Source organism: Eucalyptus grandis, chromosome 4, assembly GCF_016545825.1.
Source record: "Eucalyptus grandis isolate ANBG69807.140 chromosome 4, ASM1654582v1, whole genome shotgun sequence".
Classification (NCBI taxonomy): Eukaryota; Viridiplantae; Streptophyta; class Magnoliopsida; order Myrtales; family Myrtaceae; genus Eucalyptus; species Eucalyptus grandis.
In genome coordinates this window covers 4,218,788-4,231,624 of record NC_052615.1, presented here as the reverse complement: position 1 = coordinate 4,231,624, position 12,837 = coordinate 4,218,788, and the positions used below count along the sequence as shown (strand labels likewise).

Below are 12,837 nucleotides of genomic sequence, written 5' to 3'. Positions count from 1 at the left end.
TATATAAAATATATATTTATATATATTTTATATATATATGTTTTATATTTTTTATATATTTTATATAGATATAAACATATCCATTTTTATATAAATATATTTTATTTTTAATAAATATATATTTATAAATATAAACATATCTATTTTTTTCTCCGATTGCTTTTATATAAATATATATTTATATAAACATATCTATTTTTTATATATATTTTATGTTTAATAAATATATTTTATGTTTATATGTTTATATTTTTTATATAAAAAATATAAACATATTTTTGCTTTTTTAATTTAATAAAAGTTAATTACAAATGTAAATTTTACCAAACGGTATCTTGGCTAAAGTTGTTTCTCAATGCAAATTTTACCAAATGACATTTGCATTTCGGAAAACCCCATTTACCCAAAGGTATTAAATGCATTCCTCAAAAGCCGAACCAAACGGGCCCTTCGTTCGTTTCACGGAAAACTAATTTCCGTGAAAACGTTTTTCAGATTTTCTGGAGTTCGTTTCATGAAAAATAAATTAGTTAAGGAAAATGTTTTCCACTATTGAAAATAACACATTCAAAAGTGAGGAAAATGTTTTCCATTTTTCAGAAATGGAAAACATTTTCCATGACTTCTTCCAACTCACATTCTTTCACCAAATATAATTTCCTTTTATTTTTATATTTCTTATTTCTTTTTAAAATTGAGTTTTTAATTTTTTTTTTTTAATTTTCTTTTTCTTCTTCCTTGGTTGGTCACCAACAACTGGCTATGGCAACAGTTGGCGACCGACCACGAGCCAAATGGAGCCTTGCCATAGGCTGGTGAGGCTTCGCCTCGCCTAGTTTGGTAGAGCTCGGGTTCACCTAGATCAATGGAGCTCGAGCTCGTTTGGATCTAATGAGTTGCAAGCTTGTTGGCTTTGATGAAGCTCGAGCTTGCTTGGATTTGGCAAGCCGCAAGCTCCCTAACATTGACGGAGCTTGGGCTCGCTTGGTTTAGTGGAGCGCGGGCTCACCTGGATTGAGCAAGTAGTGAGCTTGCCGACCTCAACAGAGCTCGAGCTCGCTTGAATCTGGCGAGTCGCGAGCTCGTCGGCCTCAGTAGAGCTTGAGCTAGTTTGGATCAATTGAATCTTGAGCTTGTCAGTCCGCGTCTTGGTTGATCAATGGGCGGTTGACTATCGCCGAGGCATGTGGCAAAAAGAGGAAGGAGGAGGAAGGAAAATGAAAAGGGAAAAGGAAAAAGAAAAAAAGAGAAAAAAATCATTAAAATATATATAAATTAAAATTAAAATTTTTGGTTGACTAAAAATATTAAAATTCAATTTTTTTGGTAATTTTTTCCAAAAAATAAAATCAAATACCAAACAAAGAAAAAAATTTCTACATTTTTCAGATTTTAACCGAATATCGGAAAATATGGTCATTTTCTTGAAAAAATGGCTTCCTGGAAAATATTTTCCGGAAATATGATATTTTCGGCAAAACAAATGGACTCTTAGTTGATGGATGTATACCGGACTAACTATACACAGTTTCAATTAGTTATTGTAAATGAAAATCATAAAAAAGAAAAATAAAATGCAATCTATTCAATATCCGGTAACTATGGATTGATTAAGCTATTATTTGGTATATCAACACAAATTGTAATTATTAATTTTATTTTATAATTTTGAGATAAGGACGGAACATAATGACCTTATTAATAGATAAAAACCGAAAACAAAAATATCATCACAATATTTGCAAATGAAAACCATAGAAAACGATCAAGTACAATTCTAATGAAGCTGCCATGTAATATATTAATACAAATTTTAACTATCTTTTCTACAATCTAAGGAAACAAGTGAATCGTAATTAACTTATTTGTAGACCAAAAACCAAATAGTAAAATCACATCAGAACTTGCATAGCTTTGGCGACTATTGTCGACATTGCGTATTAACTATTATTTTGTTTGTTTTTTTTCCTCTCTTTTTTTCTATATTTTTCGCTAGATTTTTTTTGTCATATGAACTTACACCCGACTAGTTCATTCATTCACCAACATCGCGCTTTAGCAAAGTCTCTCTCTCTCTCTCTCTCTCTCTCTCTCTCTCTCTCTATCTCTTTCAATTTCATGAACATACCTTCGCTCTTTCTTCTTCCTGGGTTTCGTTCTTTATCAGATTAAAGAAGCGAGGGAGAGGGAGAAACAATAGCCACGAAAATGATGGGGAATGATGCAGTGACGGTCTCGTCTGGAGATGATCAAGAGAAGGCCGTTCCGATGTGGTTGAGGCCGATAGCGAGCGTGAAGTTCCACGGCCCGTGCGACATTCATCTCTCTGAAAAGCTTGATTTCTACTGTAGGGTCTGCATGATTGCTGTGTGCAAAGGGTGCAAGAAGCAACACGATCTATTCGAGCATGAGATGATAAGGGTACTGACTTCCATTTCGAATCGTCTTCGTGTTTGTAATCGTAACTGCGTTTGTTTTATCGATGTCTTGCGAAAATGCATAATATACTGCTCTTATCTTTGCATGATCAAGAAAAACGGGAAATTAGGGTTTCTTTTCCTCATTTTGAATTCATTGCCCCTTTTCAGTTTTTGTTTTTGGGTTTTAATCTTTTCAGGTATATAAAGTTGCCAAAGACGCGTTTTTCAAAATGAAGGACTTGAAATCGTTGTGGGATATTTCCGATATCCGTCCACACACTATCAACGAGAATGCCGTTGCCTTCGTACACAAAAGAGGAGACGGAATCCCTCGCCCCTACGATCTGAACAGCGATGTGAAGTGCGAAACTTGCCATTTCCGACTTCGGTCGTCGGGCGCCAAGTTTTGCTCCGTGGAATGCAAGGTAACTATACGATCGAGCACCCCCTTTCTTGAACGAATCTGGTTTTCGATCCGCCTGTGCAGTGCATTAATTTTGAATGTTCCACGATGCCAAAGGATGTTTTCTCACGTGGGTCATTCTTTCTTGTTTTTTTCCTGCGTAGGTTGAAGCTGTGATGAAGATGAATGGGAGTGAAAGTATGAAGAACGAAGCGAAGAGGAAGGTGGAGACCATATCGGAGGGGAGTGCTAGCAATGTTCAGTCCTTCCGGAAACGACCAAGACAGTAGGAAAACCCGCAAAGAGCTCCACTTCATTAGCCGAAGAATGGAAAATTGGTAAATTTAGTGATAATTAGGGTGGGACCTAATTGGTGTTAATTCTTTCTTTTAATATTCTAGGTACGTTCTTGATTGGGCTCATTGAAACTACTGCTGCCTTCCTTATGATCATTTTTTAATGTTCTGGGTAGGCGATATGGAATGTCATTAGGGAAGTAACACTGTTTTCTCGCACCAATATGAAGTATTTTTGTTTTCTCTTCTACGTATATCAGTTGCATTATTAGCCTCTCGTAGTTTCAGTTCAACTAGCAGATATGAACGAAAAGAGCATTGCGAAACTGACGAACGCCGTCGCTCGAGCTAACGATGGTGCTCCGCTAGCCACTAATTTTCCAAAAAGGAAACTGACTTTGAGAAGTGAGTTTGATTTTTCTCACTAAGCACACCGATTGCTATTTTGACATAAATTAGGACCTAACAATTCAAAACGATTACGAAAAAAAAAAGTTTCACGCTCTTTAATAATTGGTTTAAAATAAGAAAATACTCATGCTATCAAATTAGGACCTAACAATTCAAAAGGATTACCAAAAAAAAAAGAAAAGGTTTCATGCTCTTTAATAATTGGTGTAAAATAAGAAAATACTCATGCTATCAAATAACTCTCGATAAAATAGTGGTGCTATCGAATAGACCAACTAAACGTCAACTTCATAAACTTGACTTGTTCTTTTGAAAAAATTTCAGTTATCTCGGAGCACATGCTTTTGTTAAGTCTCCATAGTTGGTGAATTTTAGGATGGGCAAGTTTAAGTAAATTCACAATATATAGATTTTGACGGAAACTAGCATGATGGTCAACGGTGTTTTCGAGGACTAAACAAATATTAACGGATAATTTAGGATGGCAAACCCCGTGAAATACTTATTGAAGTCGCATAATTTTCAATTGACAAATTATGACTATTACAGCGAGTGAATTAAGCTCTAACCCAGTTCAAGTCCTTTTTTGGAAGCAAAGAAATTATTAAAATTACATTGATATATAACCAATTGCTCTTTGCTTATATTCACTTTTTTTATTTCCTACTTTTAAACGGACCTTCCTCTTCTCATCTTCCCCTTTTCATTTATACTATTATAATTAGCAGTTTTTTTTTTTTTTTAGGATCATATAAACTCATCATAATTTCTTCACAAACCAATTATGGTATTGACTCTTGTAGATGCTACTCCCTAAATCTTGTAGCTTGAATATCCACGAGTTTTATTAGTATTTGAACCAAATTCACGGACCGGTAGTGATATAAAATTAGGTACTTAATATCAATCAAAATGTACATAGGCCAATATAAAAATCTTAGAGACATTGATCTAATAATTTTACACTATTTTTTCAATAATTTTTTTTAAATACAATTTGATTTTTTTTTATCGTTCTCATTTGCAAATAGCTATTTTAATGGGTTAAACCGTTCACAATTATATATACCAACAAAAAAAATTCTGAAAATAAAAGGTAACAAAGAAGCTTCACCCGTCCACTCTCATGATCCGCTATTAGCATTATTTTTCAGTCACTTCTTTCAAACTAAAAGAAAACGAGCTATAATGACTGATGTGTGTATTGCAAGGCGAAGGTCCACATCTGTTTTCTCAAGGTTTCAGTTAGTTATTTCTAAACGAAAATTATAGAAAACAATCAAATCCAATTTGTTCAATATCTCATAATATGGACCATTCGAGCTAAAAATATCTTGTGAGTTCTATTAATTTTTGAACCAATGCGTGGACCGGTAGTGATATTAAATTGTGTACTTAATATCAATTGAAATAAACGTAGGCAAATATAAAACTTCGAGAAATGCTAATCAAACGACTTTATTTTCCGCTTTTTCGACGATTGGTCTTTTTTTTCTTATAATTCTCATATGCAAATAGCCATTCTAATATGTTGCCGTCTACAATTATTTATAGCAAAATAAATTTTTATTTTCTGAAAAATAGGAGGGAACAAAGAAGCTCGAAAAAGAAATGTGGACCCTTGTCATGCACTGCACACGTCCACTCTAATCCAAAAACTTGTCCGGTTATTTTCTAATCTACTCCTTGATCTTTAGTACAAATTTGCGTAACTTTTTAGACCAAGTCAATTTAATTTCAAATTCAGTCTATTGGAAGAGATATGTACGTCAACAAGAATATCACGTGAACAAACTTTTTCAATACAAACTATCAATCAACCTGTGAGATTTAGATTTCAAAATATATATCATAACCAAGATTTCTGAGCATGAACAGAGTTTTCCACGTCAAATTCTTATCGGCTCCGATATAGAGTTGATAGAAAAATTATGTTAGTTCAAGTACTTGATTTGACAATTAAATGTGTAAGAACTTAATTGATAAATATCCACAAAAAAAATACAAATATAGACTTTTCTAAAAAACGAAATTCAAGAAAAGAATCGACTAAATAGAAGTAAGTACAAACATATGATCTTACAAGCTATAATAAGAGAGTTTGATCATCTTTTTGTGGTGTTGGAGTTCAAGCCTTATAAAAAGGACTGCAGTAATAAGTACCTAAGTACGCCTTTAAGATCGCTCAAAGAGATAAACTAGTTAAGATGTGTTCACTAAACTAAAAAGATGGTTTTCTTCTACTTTTGAATTTTTCTACATGCGTGAGCTCGACGCTCATGTGCTCATCACTGCATGCTCGAAACTCGAGCAAATGGCAGTGTCGAGATTCATGACTTCAAAAAATCTCATGACCATGGCTGCCATGAGCTCCATGGCTCAATAAGATCTTGCGGCCATGACTACGAGCTTGAGTGGCCATTGCAACCATGAGTACGAGTTTGAGCAGCCATGGTGATCGCGAGCTTTCCAGACTATGGCAGATGTGATAGACACTACACCCCTACCCCCAACCCCTCTTTTTCTCTTATGTTGTCTTATTTGGTACGTAATTTCCATATTAGTAGATGCGACAAAGGCAATGTACATGCGGAATGATATGTCAGACCTTTAATAGTATCATTTGACAGAAATTTGATGGGGGTCAAATTTGGGTACCAGCTAAACATTGTTACTTTACTATGAAATTAAAAAATAAAATTCGGCACTAGAATTGAGACCTAAGCTATAGTCGACGCTTCTTAAAAGAATTAGGCCCACTCTATTGATAGAATATTAATTACAGTTGAAATTCTCAATAAGCCAAACTAATTTTAATTATATTATTTATATAATGAAACACCCAATCATCATTATTTTGACTTAATCACATGTGATAATATTATTAATGTAATTATAATTATATTATCTTGGTGAAGCATAATTACTTTTTATATTAAGAGTTAATCATAATACATTAACTAACATGCTATTAGTGGCTCACTATTAGATACAATTTTATATTTATATTAACTAACACTTAGAGAGTGTATTATTAATAATCCTTTTATACCATTAACCTTGTAGTAAATAATATGTAATATAACATAATTACATACTATATGATAATGTAAACAATAATGATAAAATTAATCACTAGGGAATACAAAACAATTGTATATCTTACACTCATAATCAGTTTACAAAGTGATAATTACCATGAGTAATTTTGATTTAATCTCCTCTATGTGATTGACTTTTCATTATGACATACATAAATTCTTAAAATACTGCTGAATATTTGATAAATTACATATCCAATTGATTATTAAACTTGCGAATCAAATCATGATTAAAGTGATGATTATTATATTCCCTCTAATGCTGATTTTATATTATTTTGAAAATTATAATGCTATCCGACCCGCATTACATATGTCATAAAAAATAATCAAACAACATGGTAAGGAATTACATAACTTAAATCAAACAACGTAACAGTCTTATTCTATTATTGCAACTAAACAGGCTGTATGTTTATTTGGAGGATTTAGGTGGAAAAGGGTTTTAAAAGTATCATCGTGTTGCATGAGGGAGGGAGGGAGGGGGAGGGGGAGGGGGCGGGAGAGAGAGAGGATTATGTGGGATTATGAGAGATCAGGAAGAATTATTTGGTTAATTTCATACAAGTTTTTAATTTACTCCGAATCTCTCTAAATGTGAAGGAATTTGAAGGGATTTATATACTAATGAACATGTTGATTAGTTTTTCTCATTTATACTCTTATTTTTCATGTATTTTAAAAATTGTAAACGGACATTAATGTCAACGTTTACTATTTTTCTTTCTTTTTCCGTCGCTAGCAGCCAAACAACAGTATAATTGAATCTATTTAGACCAATCTTCTTTTCTCATATGCTTACTTAATTTTTTTTCTTTCTTAATCATTTCTTCCCAACTAAAAATAAAAATGATATAATCTCCGATTGAAAATATGAATATGGGAGTATATGACTGAGCTGGCTTTGCACGTATGAGGAGTAGGAGAAGGCTACTAACTGTAAACGGTTTAGATTAGTCTTTTTTTTTTTTTGGTAAGTAGGTTTAGATTAGTTATTTGTAAATGAGAATCATAGAAAATAATCAAATACAAATTGTTCAATATTCGATACAATGGACTACTCGAGCTGTTATGTAATATATTAATACAAATCTTAGTTATTTTTTTATAATCTCAAGACACGGGCAGATTGTAATTATTTTAATTATAAATCGTAATCAAGAACTAAACTGTTATTGCAACCTACATATCTTTGGTGACTATTGTCAACATGGCCTACTAAGTATTATCTTTCATTTGTATTTGATAAACGAAATTTTTTAAAAAATTATCTATTTTCCGTGTTTTCCCATTTGTATAGAAAGCCATAGATTAGTGAATACAGAGCGGCATAAATCTTATGTTTATATTCATCATTTTTCGAGAAATATAAACTTAAACCCGTTGTTGAATTTGATTCCCTTTTTCCTCACTTTTTTTGTCCTTTGTTTTTTGCTTGGTCTTTTTGTTTTACTATATAAACTTAAACAAACCAATTCATTCACACGTCAGTTACTCTAGCGCTCTAGCAAAGTCTCTCTCTCTCTCTCTCTCTCTCTCTCTCTCTCTCTCAATTTCATGAACATCATAGCAACCTTCTCTCTTTCTTCTCCTTAGGTTTCGTTCTTTATCAGATTGAAGAAGTGAAGGAGAGGGAGAAAGAAAAGCCACAAGAATGACGCAGAGGGGGGCAACAATGGTCTCGTCTGGAGATGATCAGAAGAACGGGGTTCCACCGTGGTTGAGGCCGATCGCGAGCATCAAGTTCTATGACTTGTGCAAGACTCATTCCTCTAAAAAGTGCGATTCCTACTGTAGAGTCTGCATGGTCGCCTTGTGCGTAGAGTGCAAGAAGCAACACGACCTTTCTGAGCACGAGATCATAAAGGTACTAGCTTCCATTTAGAACCGATTATGCATCTATAACCATAACAACATTTGTTTTATTGGTGTGTCGCGAAAATGCACAGTATATTACTACTCTTTAACTTTTCTTGATCAAGAAAACTTCTTTTCCGCCAATAGTTCTTTCTTTGGGTTTTAATCTTCTTAGGCATATAAAGCTGCTGAAGCATCGTTCAGAAAGCTTGGCACCGCTATGGGATACTGCTCCATGGAATGCAAGGTGATGATTGAGCACATCTTTTAGAACGAACCATGTTTGGATCTGCCTATGCCGTGCATTGTTTTGAATGTGCTGCAGTTTGGAAGGACGTTTTTCTCACATGCGGGTCATTCATTCTTCTTTTTCCTGTGTAGGTTGAAGCCGTGATGAAGATGAATGGGAGCGGAAGTATGAAGAACGAAGCGAAGAGGGAGGTGGAGACCACATCAGAGGGGAGTGCTAGCAATGTTCAGTCGTTCAGGAAACGACCAAGAAAGCAGAAAAACCCGCAAAGAGCTCCGCTTCATTAGCCGAAGATTGTTAACCGGCAAAACTTGGTGAAAATCTGGGTGGGGCTGCTTGGTTTCGTTACATATCGGTTGATTTTTCTTTTAAATTTTTAGGGTACATTCTTGATGAGGGTTCGCGTTGAAACTCCCATTTTTTCTGTTTTTGGTGTTAGATCCACAACATATGTAGGGGAAACAAGCTCTGTTTTTTTACTTTGACTATGATATGGAGTATATTGATGCAGCAATTATCTCTGTTTCAGTTTTTCAAGCATATATGACGGACCGCCAAGTATTATTATTATTATTATTATTATTATTGGTGGCATTTTTCGGATTGTATAAATTCATCGTAATTTTTCAACTAGTAATTAAACAATTGTTTTTTTTTTTTTTGTGCCGAAAGAACCACTTTGACCGACGGTCACCACGTAAACCCCTGATGACACTAGCCCAGGACCCACCACCGGGGTGCCACGCGTAATACACCTAATGGTCATAGCCTCCCCGCAACTTGTGTTGCAAGGGGTTTCAACACACTGACCATTCCCTTCAAAGGCAAGAGCCTATCCAACAGAGCCACCACGGTCGATGGTGCAATTAAACAATTATTATTATTTTTTTGTTTTTTTGTTTTTTTGTTTTTTTTTTTGTGCTGGAGGAACCAGCTTGCAGCCGACAGTCGCGTCGTAAACCCCCAGGTGACACTTAAGCAGGAGGACCCACTACCCCTGAGTCATACTTAATACACCTAGCGCCTCCCTTGGATTTTGAACCCTTCATCTCTAGGCTGAGGATCAGCAGGGCCTTATCCAGCGGAGTCACCGCGGTCGGTGGTTTAATTAAACAATTGTTATTCTCCACTTTTTCCACAATTTTCTATATAGGATCTGATAATCATATTTGTTTTGGCAAATAAACATTTTAAAGTGTCAAACCTTCTACAATTATTTTTTGAGCATAGCTCTGCTTGGCTTGACTAAAAGAGAGTTATTTTTATTTTCTGAAAATAAGAAGAGAATAAAGAAGCTTGAGAAGAGAAATAGGGCCCTTGTCTTGCACTCCCACTTCGCCTCTTGAGAAGGAGATTGTATCATTAATGTTTATCGAAAAAAAAAGGGGTGAGATAATAAGGTATGATGTAATCTCTAAACTTGTGCAGCTTTTTCTCTTTTTTTCCAAATCAACTCCTTAAAATTCAACTTTTTCTAATTAAGTCTTTAAATTTTGCAATTCTTTTCTAATGATGTCACTATGGCTTCAAATTCAGTTAACTGAAGTAGGTATGGACGTTGGGGAATGACAAGAAATTGGAACAAGTCCTTTTATTTTTCCTATTCTATGTCTTCGTACAATCATGCGATATTCCATTGCATCTAATGATGAATATGTAATTTGGAACTACTAATATGAGCTTTCATTTTCCGGCAATATCTAAATTGAAATTTTTACTTTGTTAATGTGTCATATTCTTCCTAGGTCTAAATATTAATTGTTGCCAATGGACTACGGCAATAAATGATAATAATTAGAGAGGATGATTCATCACAATCATTCAATTAATAATATAGTTGAAACATGAGTAGACATTGGAACCCATGATAAGATAAGTTCAAAGTTCCAAGTTCTAAGGTATACATGGTAGGCTTCGGTTCCAAAAAATGAGGAACATGTTTTGATTGATAGGTTTCAGGCGGAATCTATTAAGGTACCTAGAATCACTCGCCCCTACTTACAAGCTAACATGCAACAAATCTCATTTCATGAAAAGAGTCAGCATACTACAACACCATATAGAATGGTGAGAGAACAACAATAGTGTTTATCCACAATACATAGTTGCCCTAGAAAACGCTAGAGTGGGTGGCCAAACACCATAAGCAAATGCATCACAACACCTACTTCGAGTCCATGTATTTGAAGGAAAACTATCTTAGGGAAATTGTTTTTCGACTTTCTTATGAACGAATCAAAGAGGAAGCTAGAGATAATATCAGGCGGGAGTGCTGGCAATGTGCAGTCATTCAGGAAAAGACCAGCAAAGTAGAAAACCCGCCGAGAGCTCTATCTTGTTAGCCGAAGATTGGAAATCAGAACATATGGTTGATTTTCTGGTACATTCTTCATAGGGCTCTTTGAAACTTTTAGTTTCTCTTCGCAATTAGCACACGCTTGATCCGCCACGTATTCAGGGAGATAAACTCTGTTTTCCTTTACTTCAATGTGAAGTATAGTAATCCAACGACTATCTCTTTTTCCTTGTTTTATAAGTCTGGGGATCTCTGGGATCATCCTTTTCTTGACACATGAACTGGTCGAGAGAGATGAAATCTCACCATATCTTATAACCTTCGAACTGAAATCCCGAACTATGGATGGAATTTTCAGATTGTAAATAACTCCATTGTGAGCTTCGTATCAGCAAAGATGATCTTGATTTATTACCAAATTTTTTGTTGTTTTTGTTATTGGGATCACAAAAACAAGTCAGAAATTTTCCAAATGCCGCTTATAGTCTTTGACTCTTGTAGGTGCAACACCCCATATCTTGCTGCTGAAATATCTTTCAAGTTCTATTAGTGTTTGAATCAACGCGTGGACTGGTAGTGATATGAAATTAAGTACTTAATATCACTCGAAATAAACGTAGGCAGATATAAAATTCTCAGAAATGCCAATCAAACAATTTTATTCTCCGGTTTTTTGACAATTCTTTTCAAATACAATTTGATTGTGTTTTTTTTTTTTCAATTATTTATAGCAAAATGATTCTTTTTTTCTGAAAAAAAAAAAAAGAGGGAACAACGAAGCTCGAGAAGAGAAATGTGGACCCTTGTGCGCACGTCCACTCTAATCTAAAAACTTGTACGCTTTTTTTTTTTTCTGATCTACTGCTTGATCTTTAAATTTGTACAATTAATAAATTTGTGTAACTTTTCATACCAAGTCGAAGAAACATGTATGTTGGCAAGAATATCCCGTAAAAAAGCTTTTTCTATTACGGACTATCAATCCACATGTGAGATTAAAACTGAAAATCACAATCAAGATCTCTAAGCATGAACGATGTATTAGGAGCTTTCCATGTCAAGTCCTTATCGGCTCCAATAGACACGTCAAACCCAATTAAGTATTAACTAGGTTTGTAGCTAGAGAGAGTTGATAGAAACGATTATGTTAGTTCAAGTACCCGATTAGACTAATTAGAATTGTATGCACTTAATTGATAAACATCCACGATATAAATACAAACATAGACTTTCGCAAACACAAAATTCAAAAAAAGAATTGACAAAATAGAAGTAAGCACAAACATATTATCTTATAGGCTATGACAAGGGAGTTTGATCTTTTTGTGGTGTTGGGGTTCAAGCCTTACTAAGAGGACTGCATTAATAAGTACTTACGTGCTCTAGATATTGTGTGAAAGTACACCTTTAAGATCATTCGAAGAGATAGACTGATTAAGATGCATTCACTAAACTAAAAAAAGATGATTTTCTTTGACTTTTGATTTTTTCTACATGCATAAGTTCGACACTCATGCGCTCATCACCGCATGCTCGAAGCTTGAGGAAATGGCAACCTCGAGATTTGTGACTTGAAAACATCTCGCGACCATGGCTGCCATGAGCTTCTCAGCTCAATAAGATCTAGTGGCCATGACCACAAGCTTGAGTGACCATGGCGACCATGAGTATGAGTTTGAGCGCCCATGGTCATTGCGAGCTTGGAGCTAGAGCTCTCAAGCTATGGTGGATGTGATAGACACTCCAACCTCCCCCCCCCGTGCTCTTCCCAATTCTCTTTTTTTTCTCTTTTGTTGTCTTAGT

The 12,837-nt window shown here is 34.7% G+C and overlaps 1 protein-coding gene across 1 annotated transcript; it reads left to right on the top strand.

The window, feature by feature from the left end:
• The first annotated feature begins 2,211 nt into the window (after positions 1-2,211).
• LOC120292953 lies at positions 2,212-3,113 on the top strand. The gene is made up of 3 exons (XM_039311539.1): positions 2,212-2,421; positions 2,618-2,845; positions 2,988-3,113. Exons 1-3 carry the CDS (start codon positions 2,212-2,214, stop codon positions 3,111-3,113), a joined length of 564 nt encoding a protein of 187 aa, XP_039167473.1.
• Positions 3,114-12,837: the final 9,724 nt, after the last annotated feature.